This window comes from Passer domesticus, chromosome 14 (assembly GCF_036417665.1).
Source record: "Passer domesticus isolate bPasDom1 chromosome 14, bPasDom1.hap1, whole genome shotgun sequence".
NCBI lineage: Eukaryota > Metazoa > Chordata > Aves > Passeriformes > Passeridae > Passer > Passer domesticus.
In genome coordinates, this window is record NC_087487.1 from 17,919,547 (window position 1) to 17,932,357 (window position 12,811).

At 48.8% G+C, this 12,811-nt stretch overlaps 1 protein-coding gene across 1 annotated transcript; it reads right to left on the reverse strand.

Moving 5' to 3' along the window:
• Positions 1-1,255: 1,255 nt before the first annotated feature.
• On the reverse strand, positions 1,256-12,430 carry CILP (cartilage intermediate layer protein). The gene is made up of 9 exons (XM_064388708.1): positions 12,275-12,430; positions 10,629-10,752; positions 9,714-9,797; positions 8,909-8,962; positions 7,296-7,481; positions 5,874-6,188; positions 5,667-5,775; positions 5,075-5,232; positions 1,256-4,472 (listed from the first exon to the last, which is right to left on the reverse strand). Exons 2-9 carry the CDS (start codon positions 10,684-10,686, stop codon positions 1,918-1,920), a joined length of 3,519 nt encoding a protein of 1,172 aa, XP_064244778.1. The 5' UTR covers positions 10,687-10,752; positions 12,275-12,430; the 3' UTR covers positions 1,256-1,917.
• Positions 12,431-12,811: the final 381 nt, after the last annotated feature.

Below are 12,811 nucleotides of genomic sequence, written 5' to 3' on the forward strand. Positions count from 1 at the left end.
GCTTTCATCCATTTATCTCCTGGGTTTGTCTGTAGAAGTCATTTGTGTTACTTCACTCTCAAAGTGATGAAACTAAGTTTGGGATTTGGCTGTCTGTCTGCAGAGGAGGAGGGGAGCAGAGGGAAGAGACATTTCTCTGCGCAAGCCAAGAGCTCTGTGGGAAGGTCCAAGCTAATGCTCCCCACTGGCTGCCTTGGCTCCAGCTCCTGCCAAGCCCTTGCAGCAGACTAGACACAAAAGAAAACACACTGAGTCTAAATTCATTGGTATGAAGAGGATGTGCCAGAGTATTCCACAGCTCTTCCTTTTCTGCTTTTCTTTGACAACTGTCAATTTGCATTAAAAAGTGTATTATTAAAGGGGTTTTTTTTACCTGTTAAGGCACAATTCAGCCTGCCCTGTGTCAGACCTGAGAACAAGTTTGGTGAACACTACTGAAAGATTCCCAATGCCCTTGATGGGCAGTGGGTATGGCAGCTTAGGCCTAGAACTGCCTTCATATCCATAGGAGGGGATTAGGTAGGAGAGGGAAATCCGTGTTGGAGCATGTGTTTGAATTTCAGTTTGCAGCCAATTGCACTGCCCACCTTTTTATGATCTCTCTTGGTGGGAGTTTTGGTGTCAGAGACTTGCTGATTTGTCTGCACCCCAAAAGTTCATTGCCTGTAAACATGAGATGTCTTCTGTGCTGTGAGGTCTTTGATTTCACTCTAGGAAGGGTGGGGGATTGAAAGGACAATTTAATAGGGCACTTGGAGAGGGATCACTGACCCCTTCTGTGGCCAGCTGTACCTTCAGCTAAGAGCAGCTTCCTGCCAGCTCCTTATGCTCACTGCTGCTGAGTGTGGAGGGAAGCCCATCTTCTCCCAATCTCCACCCAGCTCCACTCTGCATTGTCTGGTTTCCTATCATCCTTAAAGCACAAATTCCCAGCCCTCCTTTCCCTCTGTCTTGTGCCACTCCTTAATTCATCCTTGCCCAGACCTGCTGCTCTGATTCTCCCAGAACCATTGCTGACTCTCCACTTGTCAAGCTGGGGAGAGATTCCCTGACTGCAGCATGCCACGGCCTAACCCTGGAGCTGCAGGAGAACCAGGCATCCACAAAACCCCTCACCTATATCCAGGATCAGCCTCACACTGATAAAGTCGTGGCCTGTTTGTGAACAGAAAGATGAAATCCTGCAGGTTATTCTTTGTTCAGTGCCACATGTGGTTTATTTACTTGGGCATTTCAAACAAAACAGTGACACACATTGTCAAAGTTACAAAATTACTTTTTTTATTAACCTACCCTATCATAGAGCATAGATTTTCTTGTCAAATAATGCAAGAAGCAAGAGAAAACTTTAGCTGTATCTATGTGGAGCTTACAAATCCACATGGCTTCTCTGTGCTATTGAGCATGTGAGTTCTTAAAAATGCAGCTGCCAGTAGTTTAGCTTGAATACAGTAATTCTAAAACAAGCTAGAAATAAATAAAATACTTACATTTCAAGTACGAAACCTTGCAGTTGAATTCAGTATGAGGAAATCTGTTTATTCCTTTTCATGTTACCAACTACTGTACAGGTACTTGGGCTGGCAAAGTCTGCAGATGCAGAACAGAAGAATGTTTCATGTCCATCACTTAATTGAATCATGTGTTTAGTCTTCCCTTTAGGCTATCATGTGAAGCTGTTTAATGTCACGCGGAAAGAAGATTTTTATGGATGCATTTAATAAGACACAAACTCACTACCTCTGCTGGCCCCCAGTACTCACGTCTTTTCTTTCTGGTGGGGGAAAAAAAATGGCACCTTAATTATGTCTCATAAATAATGACACCTACCAGCTTTCAATTACATTAGCAGGTTGATGTTACTTTCAAATTATATTAATTGAGCGTGAGTGACTTTACCAATGCTCCTATACAGTTCTAGTAGGTGGGACGTTGACCTGTCATCGGGATCCTGGCTTGGTTGTTACGGCGGCTTGCCGGCGGCCTCTGGTACACAGGGCTTTGCCCTGGCAGAACCAGGATGGACTGCTGGCCCGAGTCCCTCGGAGGCTGCTGGCTCCAGTCCCTCGGCGACTGCTGGCTCCAGTCCCTCGGCGACTGCTGGCTCCAGTCTCTTGGAGACTGCTGGCTTGGGTCTCTTGGAGTCTGCCGGCCCGGGTCCCTCGGAGGCTGCCGGCCTGGGTCCCTCGGAGGCTGCCGGCCCGGGTCCCTCGGAGGCTGCCGGCCAGGGTCCCTTGGAGACTGCTGGCCCAAGTTCCTCTGAGACTGGAAGATGCTTTGCTCTGTCGTGCTCCTCTCTGAACAGGTGAAAGTCAACCCAACGCCGACATCGCTCTTCATGATTCTGGATGTGCCATCAGATGTGCCATCGAAACACCTGCCCAGGGCGATTTCTTTGGCGATCCTTGGGTCTTGATCAGTGACTGTGTAGATGCCGTAGTTGTGTCCCAGCGGGTCAAGAGGTGCCAGCATGGTGTACTCGCTGGTGTCGTTGTTGGTGGCCATGGGGAGGTGGTTCACCAGGTACTCGTGGAGCATGCTGTTGACGCTCACGCGACGGCAGTTGCCTTGTGGGATCACTTTGACGAGCGTGCGGTCCACGCGGTCCTGGTCGAAGAGCATTCCGCTGCACTTGAACTCCAGGCAGGCTGCCGACACGTCCCGCTGCTGGGGGTCACGGATGCTGCGCACATCCCGGATGCCGTAGAGCTTGCCGATGGTGCGTGGGTGTGTCCCACCCATGTTACGAGATCTTACATTCACTTCTTGGGGTCCGTTTATTTTTACTTTAATGTAGCAGGCTCTAAATTCCATGGGCTTGGGCCACCATGCCAGGTAGTCATCGGTCCAGCTCATGAGGTCATCTTCACTGAAAGGAACAGTGTTGTAGTCATACCGGTCTCCTTCTATCCTGTAAAACCTGAAGTGAGCAGCACTGTGTGGAGCTTCCTCGCATTCACTGAGGTTTTCATAGGCATAAATAGGGCCATTGTTCTCTTCTGGGGAGTTAGGGCTTGGCTTGGCCATGTTAATGCTGAATGCTGTTTTCTTGATGTTGGAGTCCTCGTGGTCTGTCCTCCTGTAGTTCAGCTTGTTGAGGTATGGCTGTGGGACCCCAATAGCAACAGGGTTGAGTTTGGGAGCAGAGGGCACAGCTTCGAGCTCTTCACCCCCCATGCTTGCCAAGATATAAGCTCCGTAGGCTTCGGGGTTTTGCTCATCGCAGAAGGCGGGCACACAGGCGCCGTTGGGACCAGTGACTACACTGTCAAAACGGCCCCATGCTCTGGGGTTGGAGGAGAACCCTGGTTCTGGCTCCATGTTTATAATAGAAATCACAACCCCTTGGATCTGCTCACTTTGCAGAAATCGCTCGCTTCTGTAGGCTCGGACTTTGACGTAGCACCGTCTGCTCTCAGGGACATCCAGGTTAAAAAGACGCCTCTCTTTGATCTCCATGTTCCCAACCAAAAAGGTTCTCTCCTCCCTTTTGTGCCGTGTGCTTTTCTCGAGGTTAAAGTCCCCTTCTTCCTCCCATAACCCTGTCTCTGGGTTCAGGGACCAAAGCTTCATCTCTTGCACATGTTCTGGCATCTTGACCTGAGCAGCATCCAAATGAACCTTCACCTTTTCTGCATTGAGGGACTCGCTGCCCTGTTCATCTGTGAAGTCCACAGAAAACATACCGTACGTACGGAGCGGAAATACGTCTCCTTCCTCGTCTACAAAGTTCAGGTCACTTTGTGTCACAGGGGCTGTGGAGATGTTCCTTGGGTCCAGAAATGTCACGCTGGCTTTCACTTTGCCACTGTAGACCTCTCCATTTTTTCTATAAAATGCATTGGGAGGAATTTCTAATTCAGCAATTGGATCATCTTCTTCCATTTCCCCCAGAGAAATCACATTGGTTTCAGTGGATTCCAGTGTAACAGGGGCTTTCTTTCTCAGTAGCTTGATCTCATGAAATACAGCACCTCCATTTTCCTTGAAGGGCAGAACTTTTGTTGTGTTCACAAACTTCTGCAGCCGATCCACGAAAGTTAGAACCAGTCTCTCCATATCTGCTGGGACGTGGATGGAGAAGGTTCCCTTGTAGCCAGTCATACTCACTCTCTTGTTCCCCATGTAGATGTGGCCAAACCTCAGTGGCTCACCATTATCTGCTGCTGTGGCTCTGCCTCGAACCATTATTTTGGTCTCAGTGCATATTTTGCAACCACATTCAACAATGACTTTAGTGGGGAGCGTGTAGCCATCGCAGGAGATGTCCCTGGTTTCCATCTTGGACACCCCACAGCAGTAGGAGACATTGTCCTTACACCGAAGTCCCTTATCCAGCTTCCCTACACAGGTCTTTGCTGGGCACTTGCCCACGTCGTAATAGAAGGAGTTTGTTGCTTTTTGGAAGCAATCGTGAGGAAGTCGGATGAGGTGGCTTTGGGGCTGGGAGTCACAGGCTGCCTCTTGTCTTCCTGTTGAATAGGATTTCTTAATGAGCAGCATGAAATAATTCCACAGTTATTGCTATGTTGTCTGAAACCTCAGAGCTAAACATTGCTCCTAAAAGCAGTGAGGTTTTTGCAGGATTTTGGTGAGCTGGTTAACTCATTTCAGTGAAGCAAGTAGTTCAGCTTTAGCTTTAGGACCCTGATTAAGAGCTGTTTGCAGCATCCTTCTTATTGCTGTTTATCCACTGTGGTCATCCAGCCCACCCTCAGATAGATGCTCTGCTGCTGCCTGGCTTTTTGACTATGGCAAGACTAGAATACGTCCCAAGACTTTAAAAACAACCCTAAAGAAGCAGAAATATTCCCATGTCAGGCAGCAAGTACAGTGAGAAATCTCCTGACAGCAGCAGGTTGAGGTTGATAGGCCACCTGCAGTCCAGAGCTCGTTTGTAGGGAGCATCTGGTACATAACCAGCTCACTAAAGCTTGTCTGCCAACAGATGAATGACATAAAACTCAAGAATTTTTCCTGTGACTTTTCTTTACCAGATGTATAACAGTTTCTGGTTCCTGCACACCAACACCTCCCCAGCTGCTTGGAGAACATCAGGCACATTTTCTCTTACCTATGACAGCCAGCTTGGCAACTTGGGACTTTGCCGACCCCCCGGCACTGCTGGCCTTGCAGAAATACTCTCCTGACTGTTCTCTCTTCAGGTTCTTCAGAATCAGGTTGTTTTTATATTTGTACAAGGAGGGATCCAGCAGTGAGCCATTGTGGTACCTGCCAGGAACAGTTAAGGGACAGAGACTGACCACCTGGCTGGAGCACAGCAATGGCCTAATCCTGAATCCTGCGATGCGGATTTTGCCAGATTTCCTGCCTCAGTTTCCCTGAGGTTTTAGTTTGGCTAGGTGGCATCACCTAAAAATTTTTCCCCTACTTGTGGCAGTACTGTGATGTGGCTGCTGGACAGCTGGCAGGGAGGCAGAGCTGCCAGTTGTGTCTGATGAGGTTTTTAAACTCCTTGTGTATTTTTCCAGTGAATCCCTCAGCAGATGACATTACTGAGGAAGGGGATCACTTGCAGCCATCAATTTTCAGTGCATTTAAATGTTTTATAACTAACTCCCCCAATTTATGGAGATGGTAAGGAGATAAAACTGTCATCCATGGGACAGCTAAGACTTCTGGCAGATCAAATTCAAGCTCCTTACCAGAGGTAGCGGTCAGGAGCTGGGCTCCCTCGGGCGTCACAGCAGAGTGACACGCTCTGTCCCACTCTCCTGGCTTTGTCCTCAGGGCTCCTGAAAACATAGGGTTTGCCTGCAGGAGAAGGAAAATGCCATCTCATTACTCTTCCTCTCGTAAAACCACAGTTTATTTCTGAATAAAGCTTCCTGCATCCCCCTCTTTGGGGCTACCTGATCGGTGCAGCTGCACTTGGATTGCCAGGTTTCTCCGGTTGCTCTCAGGCACGGTGACAGTCGCTGTTGCATATTTGGCTTTCTTTATCTTAAGGGTGTTTTTCCCATCAGGACAAACCCCTGGGATCATAAACATGCCTCTGTTATCAGCCATTGTCAACAGCTTGAGTTTCTTGGCTTGCAGGTAGACCCGGGCATCGGCAGCAGGTGACCCATCCTCGAGAGACACCTTCCCATGCAGGGTGGCATCCTCACACATGCAAGTGTCACAGTCAGCATTGACATGGCCCATGGGGCAGGTGATGTTGCACGCTGGAGGAGAAGCAGACAGGTCAAAAATAGCCCCAAGTCCCCACAACTCTCACAGCATGTTCTTGCATCTGCTTTTCATTTAGATGCAATAAGGCAAATACTACATAAGGAGTAAATTGTATCCAAAACATATTTTTCCTGATTACCCACAGCTGTGCATTAGAAAGGCGGGGACGATGTCATTTTGAACCTGACAATTAGTAGAAAGCAGCCACGTGGATATAATTACAGCTAGGAACTGTTATTTACCTTCCCCAAAGGGCTGAATTTCAGGGGAATTTGAATCCAGATCAGCATGTGAGCTCTTAGCTCAACCCTGGCAAGATTGCAAATTCAATGTCATAAACTTTCTAGGTTTCTGTTACCACTGCACGCCCAGAAGTTGTGATTTTGGTCTATCCCAAAAGTTGTCTTCCCTTATTCAATGGTATCCTGGCTTGGGCAGGATGTGGGGTAATTGCCAAGTGAGCATTACCCAATGGGTTTAACATTTGGGCTCACAAGTATTATTCTGTTCTCATTTACCCATAGTGATTAATCCTAAATAATAAATCCTAAATAATCTGTCTTTTCTCAAGGCTCGGGTCATTCCTTTTACAATCACAGAGCATCCCTGTACAGGAACTATCTGATATTTCAAAGATGAAAATAAATGTAAGAAATCAGGGAAAACCTAAAACAACTTTTCTGCACAAAACATATTTTCAGAATTATTTGGTTAAAAGGGGATTATAAGAATAATTTAACTATTACAAGCCCCTTCAGCAGGGACTATGACAACTTGATATTCCCAAATCATCTCTTTCCTGGAGGTTTTATGGAGACAGATGTCTGCAGTCACTGACTCTACCTTGAGTGCTGCTGTTATAAAAAGATTAATGAGATTTTTTCCTATATTCCCAAGATATTGTGAATCCCTGTTATTTTTCTGTTTGGCTATAAAGTCTCCCTGCTCTGCTCTTTATACTCTCCAACCCTGCTCGGAAATCACTAAATTCTGTCAAAGGAGAGAAAAGATGGTAAAATGACAGCAAGGGGAGTTCAACACCTGGGCAGTGCTGGGACCACGACATCCTCCCCTGCCCATAAGTGAGTTTATAGGAGCACCTGAGCAAACATGTCCAATGCAGAGCCGCCCTTCCTCGGTTGCTTCGTTGCAGTGCACGCCCCAGAGGGGCTCAGCTAGGCAGGATCTGGTACGCTTCTGCACCCCGGTTTGGCCACACTTTGCCGAGCACTCGCTCCATTTCGACCATGGAGACAAAAACCTTTTTGAATCCTGCACCAGTGGACCTTGAATAACATCAGTGGTGTGTTACTGAGACGCACATTACACACACAGCTGCCCAAAAATGGTTTTAGCAACTTCTATAGAGCTCAGACTATGAATATTACATACCACATGGATTAAACAAACTCAAAGCATGTTCAGGGAGCTGGGAATTAAAGCATGAGAAGGCGTCTGAAGGCTTCTGACTTAATTCCCCGCAGGTTACCAAACTCAGGATGATTAAGATAAACCCAAGGGGAGCAAAGTGCAGGCAGCTCGTGCTTAGTGTTGAATAACTTTGGCTTAAGGAAATCAAACACACGTTCTCATTTAAATGTTGTTTGAGGGGCAACACTTGTCTGTTTCAAATGTGGTTAAATGTTTAAATAAAAGGTAAAATGGTTAAATAGTTAAAAAAGGGTAAAATTGTTGGTATGATCATGTTGAATGTCTTTAACCAAATTACAACATATGTTTTCTATAGGGGCAGCGTGTGTCCTATTGTGAGCACCACTTTTACTGAGTGCAAACCAGAAGCTTAAGATGCTACCGAGCAGGCTGAACATGTCAGGAGCCAGCTGATTGGTAAAACAGAAAATTTGCAAAACACATTGGGAGTTTAATATGAGGTTATATTTTTAAAGGAATTTGTTTAAGCAGGCTACTAGATGTTATTAATTTAAGCTACTTTGAATGGATGAGATCCAGTCCAAGTCTGTGGTTTGGGCTTTTATAAAAATGACAGTGTTCTAATAATGTTTATGAGGATGCACTAGTGACTAAAGTTTCTAAAAATGAAGTTTCTTGGAGATGTGGCTATGTCATCTCCCATACCTATTCTTCCACCCAATTTGTAATAGAGCAGGTTGATTTGTTTCCTAGAAAGGCAGACAGGCACAGGGCTGGACTGTTCAAATTGTGGCTGAAAACAATTCTGGCTTATAAAAGCAGGTGGGTGGAAAAGACCCTTTAAATGAGAGCAGATATGGGAGTGTCATGTCTGGCTTGGAGCGAGCACTTGGCTTAACTGGGCAGGGTTTTAATCTGTTGGCATGTTAGTATCTCTAGTTCAGCATCCCAAGTAGTGGGATGCATGACTTATTATTTAGCAATTTGAGGCATGCAGGAGGAGGTGGGCTTGTGGACGAGGTCACATCCTGTGGATAAATGCCTATTTGTGCTTGCCCCAAGCAAAAGCTGAATGTGCAACAGATTAGAGCGGGATCTCAGCAAGATCCTAAACTTGTTTGGGATCAGCTGCTTTAATCTGCAGGGCTGGTGATGATAGGAAATGTGCAGGGGAATCCTGTGGAGGAAAATGGCATTATATGGCTCTAGGTAGCGTTTTGACAGCAGAAAAAGCAGAATGTGGAGGATGAGGGAGAAGCTGAGGGACGGAGCATTGGTGGGGACATGGGAGGGACAGGGCTGCCCCGTGGCAGGAACGTACTGCGTCTGACGTAGGTGAAGGTTGGGTCTCCCCGGCGAGAGCTGCTCCTCGTACCTGTGGGCAGAGGGGTGATTCAGGCAGGGTTTGCCAGCCAGGGAGCCAGCCCCACTGCCTTGTGCCATCCACTTTCAGGGGAAAACTATTTTACTGGTGGTTTTCAAAAAAATACCTCTCAGCAAGTGGAGGGGACTTCTCAGTGTCCATGGTTTTGGTGCTTTGATTCTTCCCAGTGGCTAAGAGAGCTGCTGGGAGCTGGGCAAAAGGCTGGGAAAATCCCCAAATCCTTCAGCATGGCCAGCCCTTTCAGTGCCTGCTGGAATTTAAATTCAGAGCCCTGGACAGTAAAGATGAGAGGTCGGGGCATCTCCCAGGGATTAATGAGCAGAGTGGGCTCTGCAGGTTAATTAATTCCCCACAGGCTTTAATTCTGAAGGAATGGTGTCACAAGCTGCCCAGGGTGTGGGGACAGGCTGGGCAGGGTAAAGGCAGGTCAGAGCATGTGCTGGCCCATCCCTGGGCTCTTCTCACCCTCCCAGCCTGCGCGTGCCTCCCACAGGAGCTGGGGCTGTGGTCACACGTTGACCTTCCCTTTTCCAGGAGAGGAGCCAACAGCATGTGTCAGTGATAGCCAAAACCCTACAGGAGCTCGTGGATGATTAACATTTATTCCATTGCCTAAATCATAGAATCATAGAATGATTCTAACCCTAAATGTCCTCTTCGACTCAAATAATACTGGTTAGTTGTAAATTATTGGGAAAATTGTCCAGCGAGGAAAATCCACCCAAGGTGGGAATTAACTTACTCTCCAAGCTGAGCATTACCAGCGGGCTGAAGGTTCTCTGTCCTATCTGGACCCTGCTGAGAGCTGGTTTCAGAATCCTTTGTCCTAAGGGTAAATAAATGAAAAAAAAATTAGGTTCAAGGAATTGGGCATCCTTAGGCTCAATATTACATCTTTCCCATTGGACTGTGGCTGGTGAGAGCTCCTGTAGGATGCAGTGCAGAAGGTGCCAAGAGAGGGACATAATGGATATGTCCCACAGCATCACTGCAGCTCAGGTATGATACAAATTTTCTATTTCCCTTATCACCCAAGAAAAACTTATTTATACTTCATGTGTTGAAGCAGCTCAGATCAACTAATCTTTTCATAGCTGGAAAGATAAAATCTCCTTCCTATCCATCCGGAAGGAAAAATTAATCCAAAGTGGGTCATGTTGGTTGTTTTTATGGGACAAGAGCTGGTTTCTAAACTTGCTGGCCACCTGCATGCCCGAGGGGAGCTGATGGCCATGGCTGGTTCCTAGGGTGCTTGCTGGGAACAGTCCCATATAAACTGGGGAGCTGAGCCCCAGCACCAGCTCTCCCCTGTGCCCAGCTCTGCCCCTGGGCTCCTCTGGGTACAGACTGGACGCTATGGGATCTCAGAGAAAGCAGACAGGGATGGTCCTAGCATGACCAGCGGGCCGGGGAGCTCATCCCTGGTCAGCCAGAGGCTCACTGACTCGCAGACAGGCTTTGCTCAAACTCTGGGGGCTGGATGGGAGCCAGTCCTTGTGTGGAAGTTGTGTGGCCGGGCCAGCGCCGCAGTGACCCAGAGCAGTCCCAGCGTCGATGTCGGGCTGCTCTGCTGGCTCAGCGGCTGCCAGCAGACGTGCCTGCACTGGCCTGGGCAGGGGACAGCACAGTGACCAGAATGGAAACGTTTAACCTTCACCTAAAACAGACGTGGCTCCCCAGAGGAGGAGGAGGATCCAGCCTTTCATGGTGACCATCGCTGTCTCCAGAGGTGACCAGGGGATTCCTGGAGTTTCCGCAGCCGTCCCACGCCTTCCCCAGTCCTGCAGAGACAAGCCCGACCGTGTCAAAGCTCACCCAGGTCTGGCTGCTTTTGGGAGCTTCTCCCAGGCTGAACCACTCCAAAACATGCCACAGGGGCACTTACACCCCCTGTTCACCCACCCCCAGCAGCTCTTCATTTATCTCCCCAGTGGGGAGCAGCAAGGGCTCCACATCTGTGCTCCCACCCCCCCTGCTTCTCACCATCACATCTGAGCCCAAATCTATTTTGCAGAGCACTGCTTTGTAACAGCATCTCCTTAACATGCCTAGGAACAGCTTAAATACTTCTGCAGGGATCTCTCACAGCCCACGCAGCTCTGCAGGCCCCCCAGCATCCAGATCTGCTCCCTACAGGAGCAGGGACAGCCCCATGCCTCCATCCCTCTGCCTGCAAACTGGGCAGAGTGTGAGGATAGCATCTTATCCCAGTACATCCCAGAGTGTGAGGAGAGGGAAGGCATCTGAGCACCTCTGAAAGCAGAAAAACCCATGCACTAGCCAGGTCTTTCCTGCAAATGCAGCAAGAAGCTCAATATTTTCCTTTTCCCACAGGCACAGATGTGGGACTGAGGCTTTGTGTCACTCTTCACCAGCTCAGCCACTTCAGATTTTATTTTCAGTGAGTCCCTTTGCCTTACAGCATTAAGCATTTGGGTATTTAATTTCTGAAAGTACCTGTGGAGCTGGTGTTATCCCTGGTGACACCAGGTGGAATTCCAGCTGGTGCTTTATTTTATGCACCCAAAATTAATGAACTGGGAGGAGGAAAGAATATTGCCCCAGCCGTTTGGTGCCTCAGTTTACCTATAAAATGGGGCTGACAAAGAGCAGTCATTGGTGAGAGCATTCTTATTTGTAAGTGGTACTAACCATCCCCTCTGAGACCAGAGAATGTGGGACTAGGAAATACTTTGATTATGGCTCAGCAAATCCCAGTCAAGCAAAAATAACAAGCAACACATGAGCGGTGTTTTGTGGGCTTACGGTGGGGTCGTGAACTCGCAGCCAGACAATAACCAGGAAAAAATTAATCCTGTTTCCCACTTGGCAACTATTTTTGGAGCTGACTGCAACTGGTTCAGCACTGGGTTTGGGATTGGGATTGGGATACATCCCTCTGTACCCAGACAGGCGATGGTACAAAGGGGGGCTCAAGCGGCCGGGTTTTGGCAGCAGGAGGGTTTGGAGCTGTGTCCCCTGTCTGGCAGGGGGCTGTGCGAGCCGGGACGGAGCCGCGGGAGATGAAACAGCCTCACGGGAGCAAAGCCCCCCAGACCCCCGCTCCAGCTGTAACCTTTCCCCGAGCCCATCAGCTGGGACGAGGAAGGGAGAAGCGGGACGCAGGGAACTGCATCCCCCTCGATGTTTTCAGCCTCTGTGCCGTCATCTGCCCGTTAATTAATTTCCACCTCACCTTTAATCACAGCCACTCTTAATTACGCCGCCTTAGCACAACAGAAGTCTATAACCACTATCTGCCACAGAAGGGAAAACAGCAGGATTGGGGTTTTTTTCTCTTACCTAAAAAGCCATTTAAACCCCACTTAAGGAGAATCCCGTCTTCTCGCCGCAGAGCTGCCAGCCGAGCTGAGATCCGCGGGCGAGACGAGGGCTTGTCAGCTGCGTGTTCAGGGATTTGCAGCCGGCTGGGAAGAAGAGAGAGCTGCAGCTTACCGAACCTCCCCTGCGCCGAGCGGAGCCGGGCTGTGTGCGAGCCTCCCGCCGCCGAGGCTGCGAGGTCGCTTATATAGCCCGGCGTGTAGCTTAGGGGATGGCAGCGAGCCACCGGCCGCGAGCACAAACAGATCGGACCGCGAGGAAACCGCAGCCTGAATAATCCCTTAATAAGGTGATGGTAAACAGAAACCTGCGGCGATGCCACGGCGTGGCAGCCGCTGCTGGTGGGACAGGGTATGGTGTGGGTACCACGTCCTGGTGTGGGCACCGCATCCCAGCACAGCACCGTCTCTGTTAGGGGCTCACCCGGGGTCTGGGTCTGAAATAGATGCTGCTAAGTGTTGGAGGTGGAGATACAGTGAACAGGCAATGAGTTTTGGG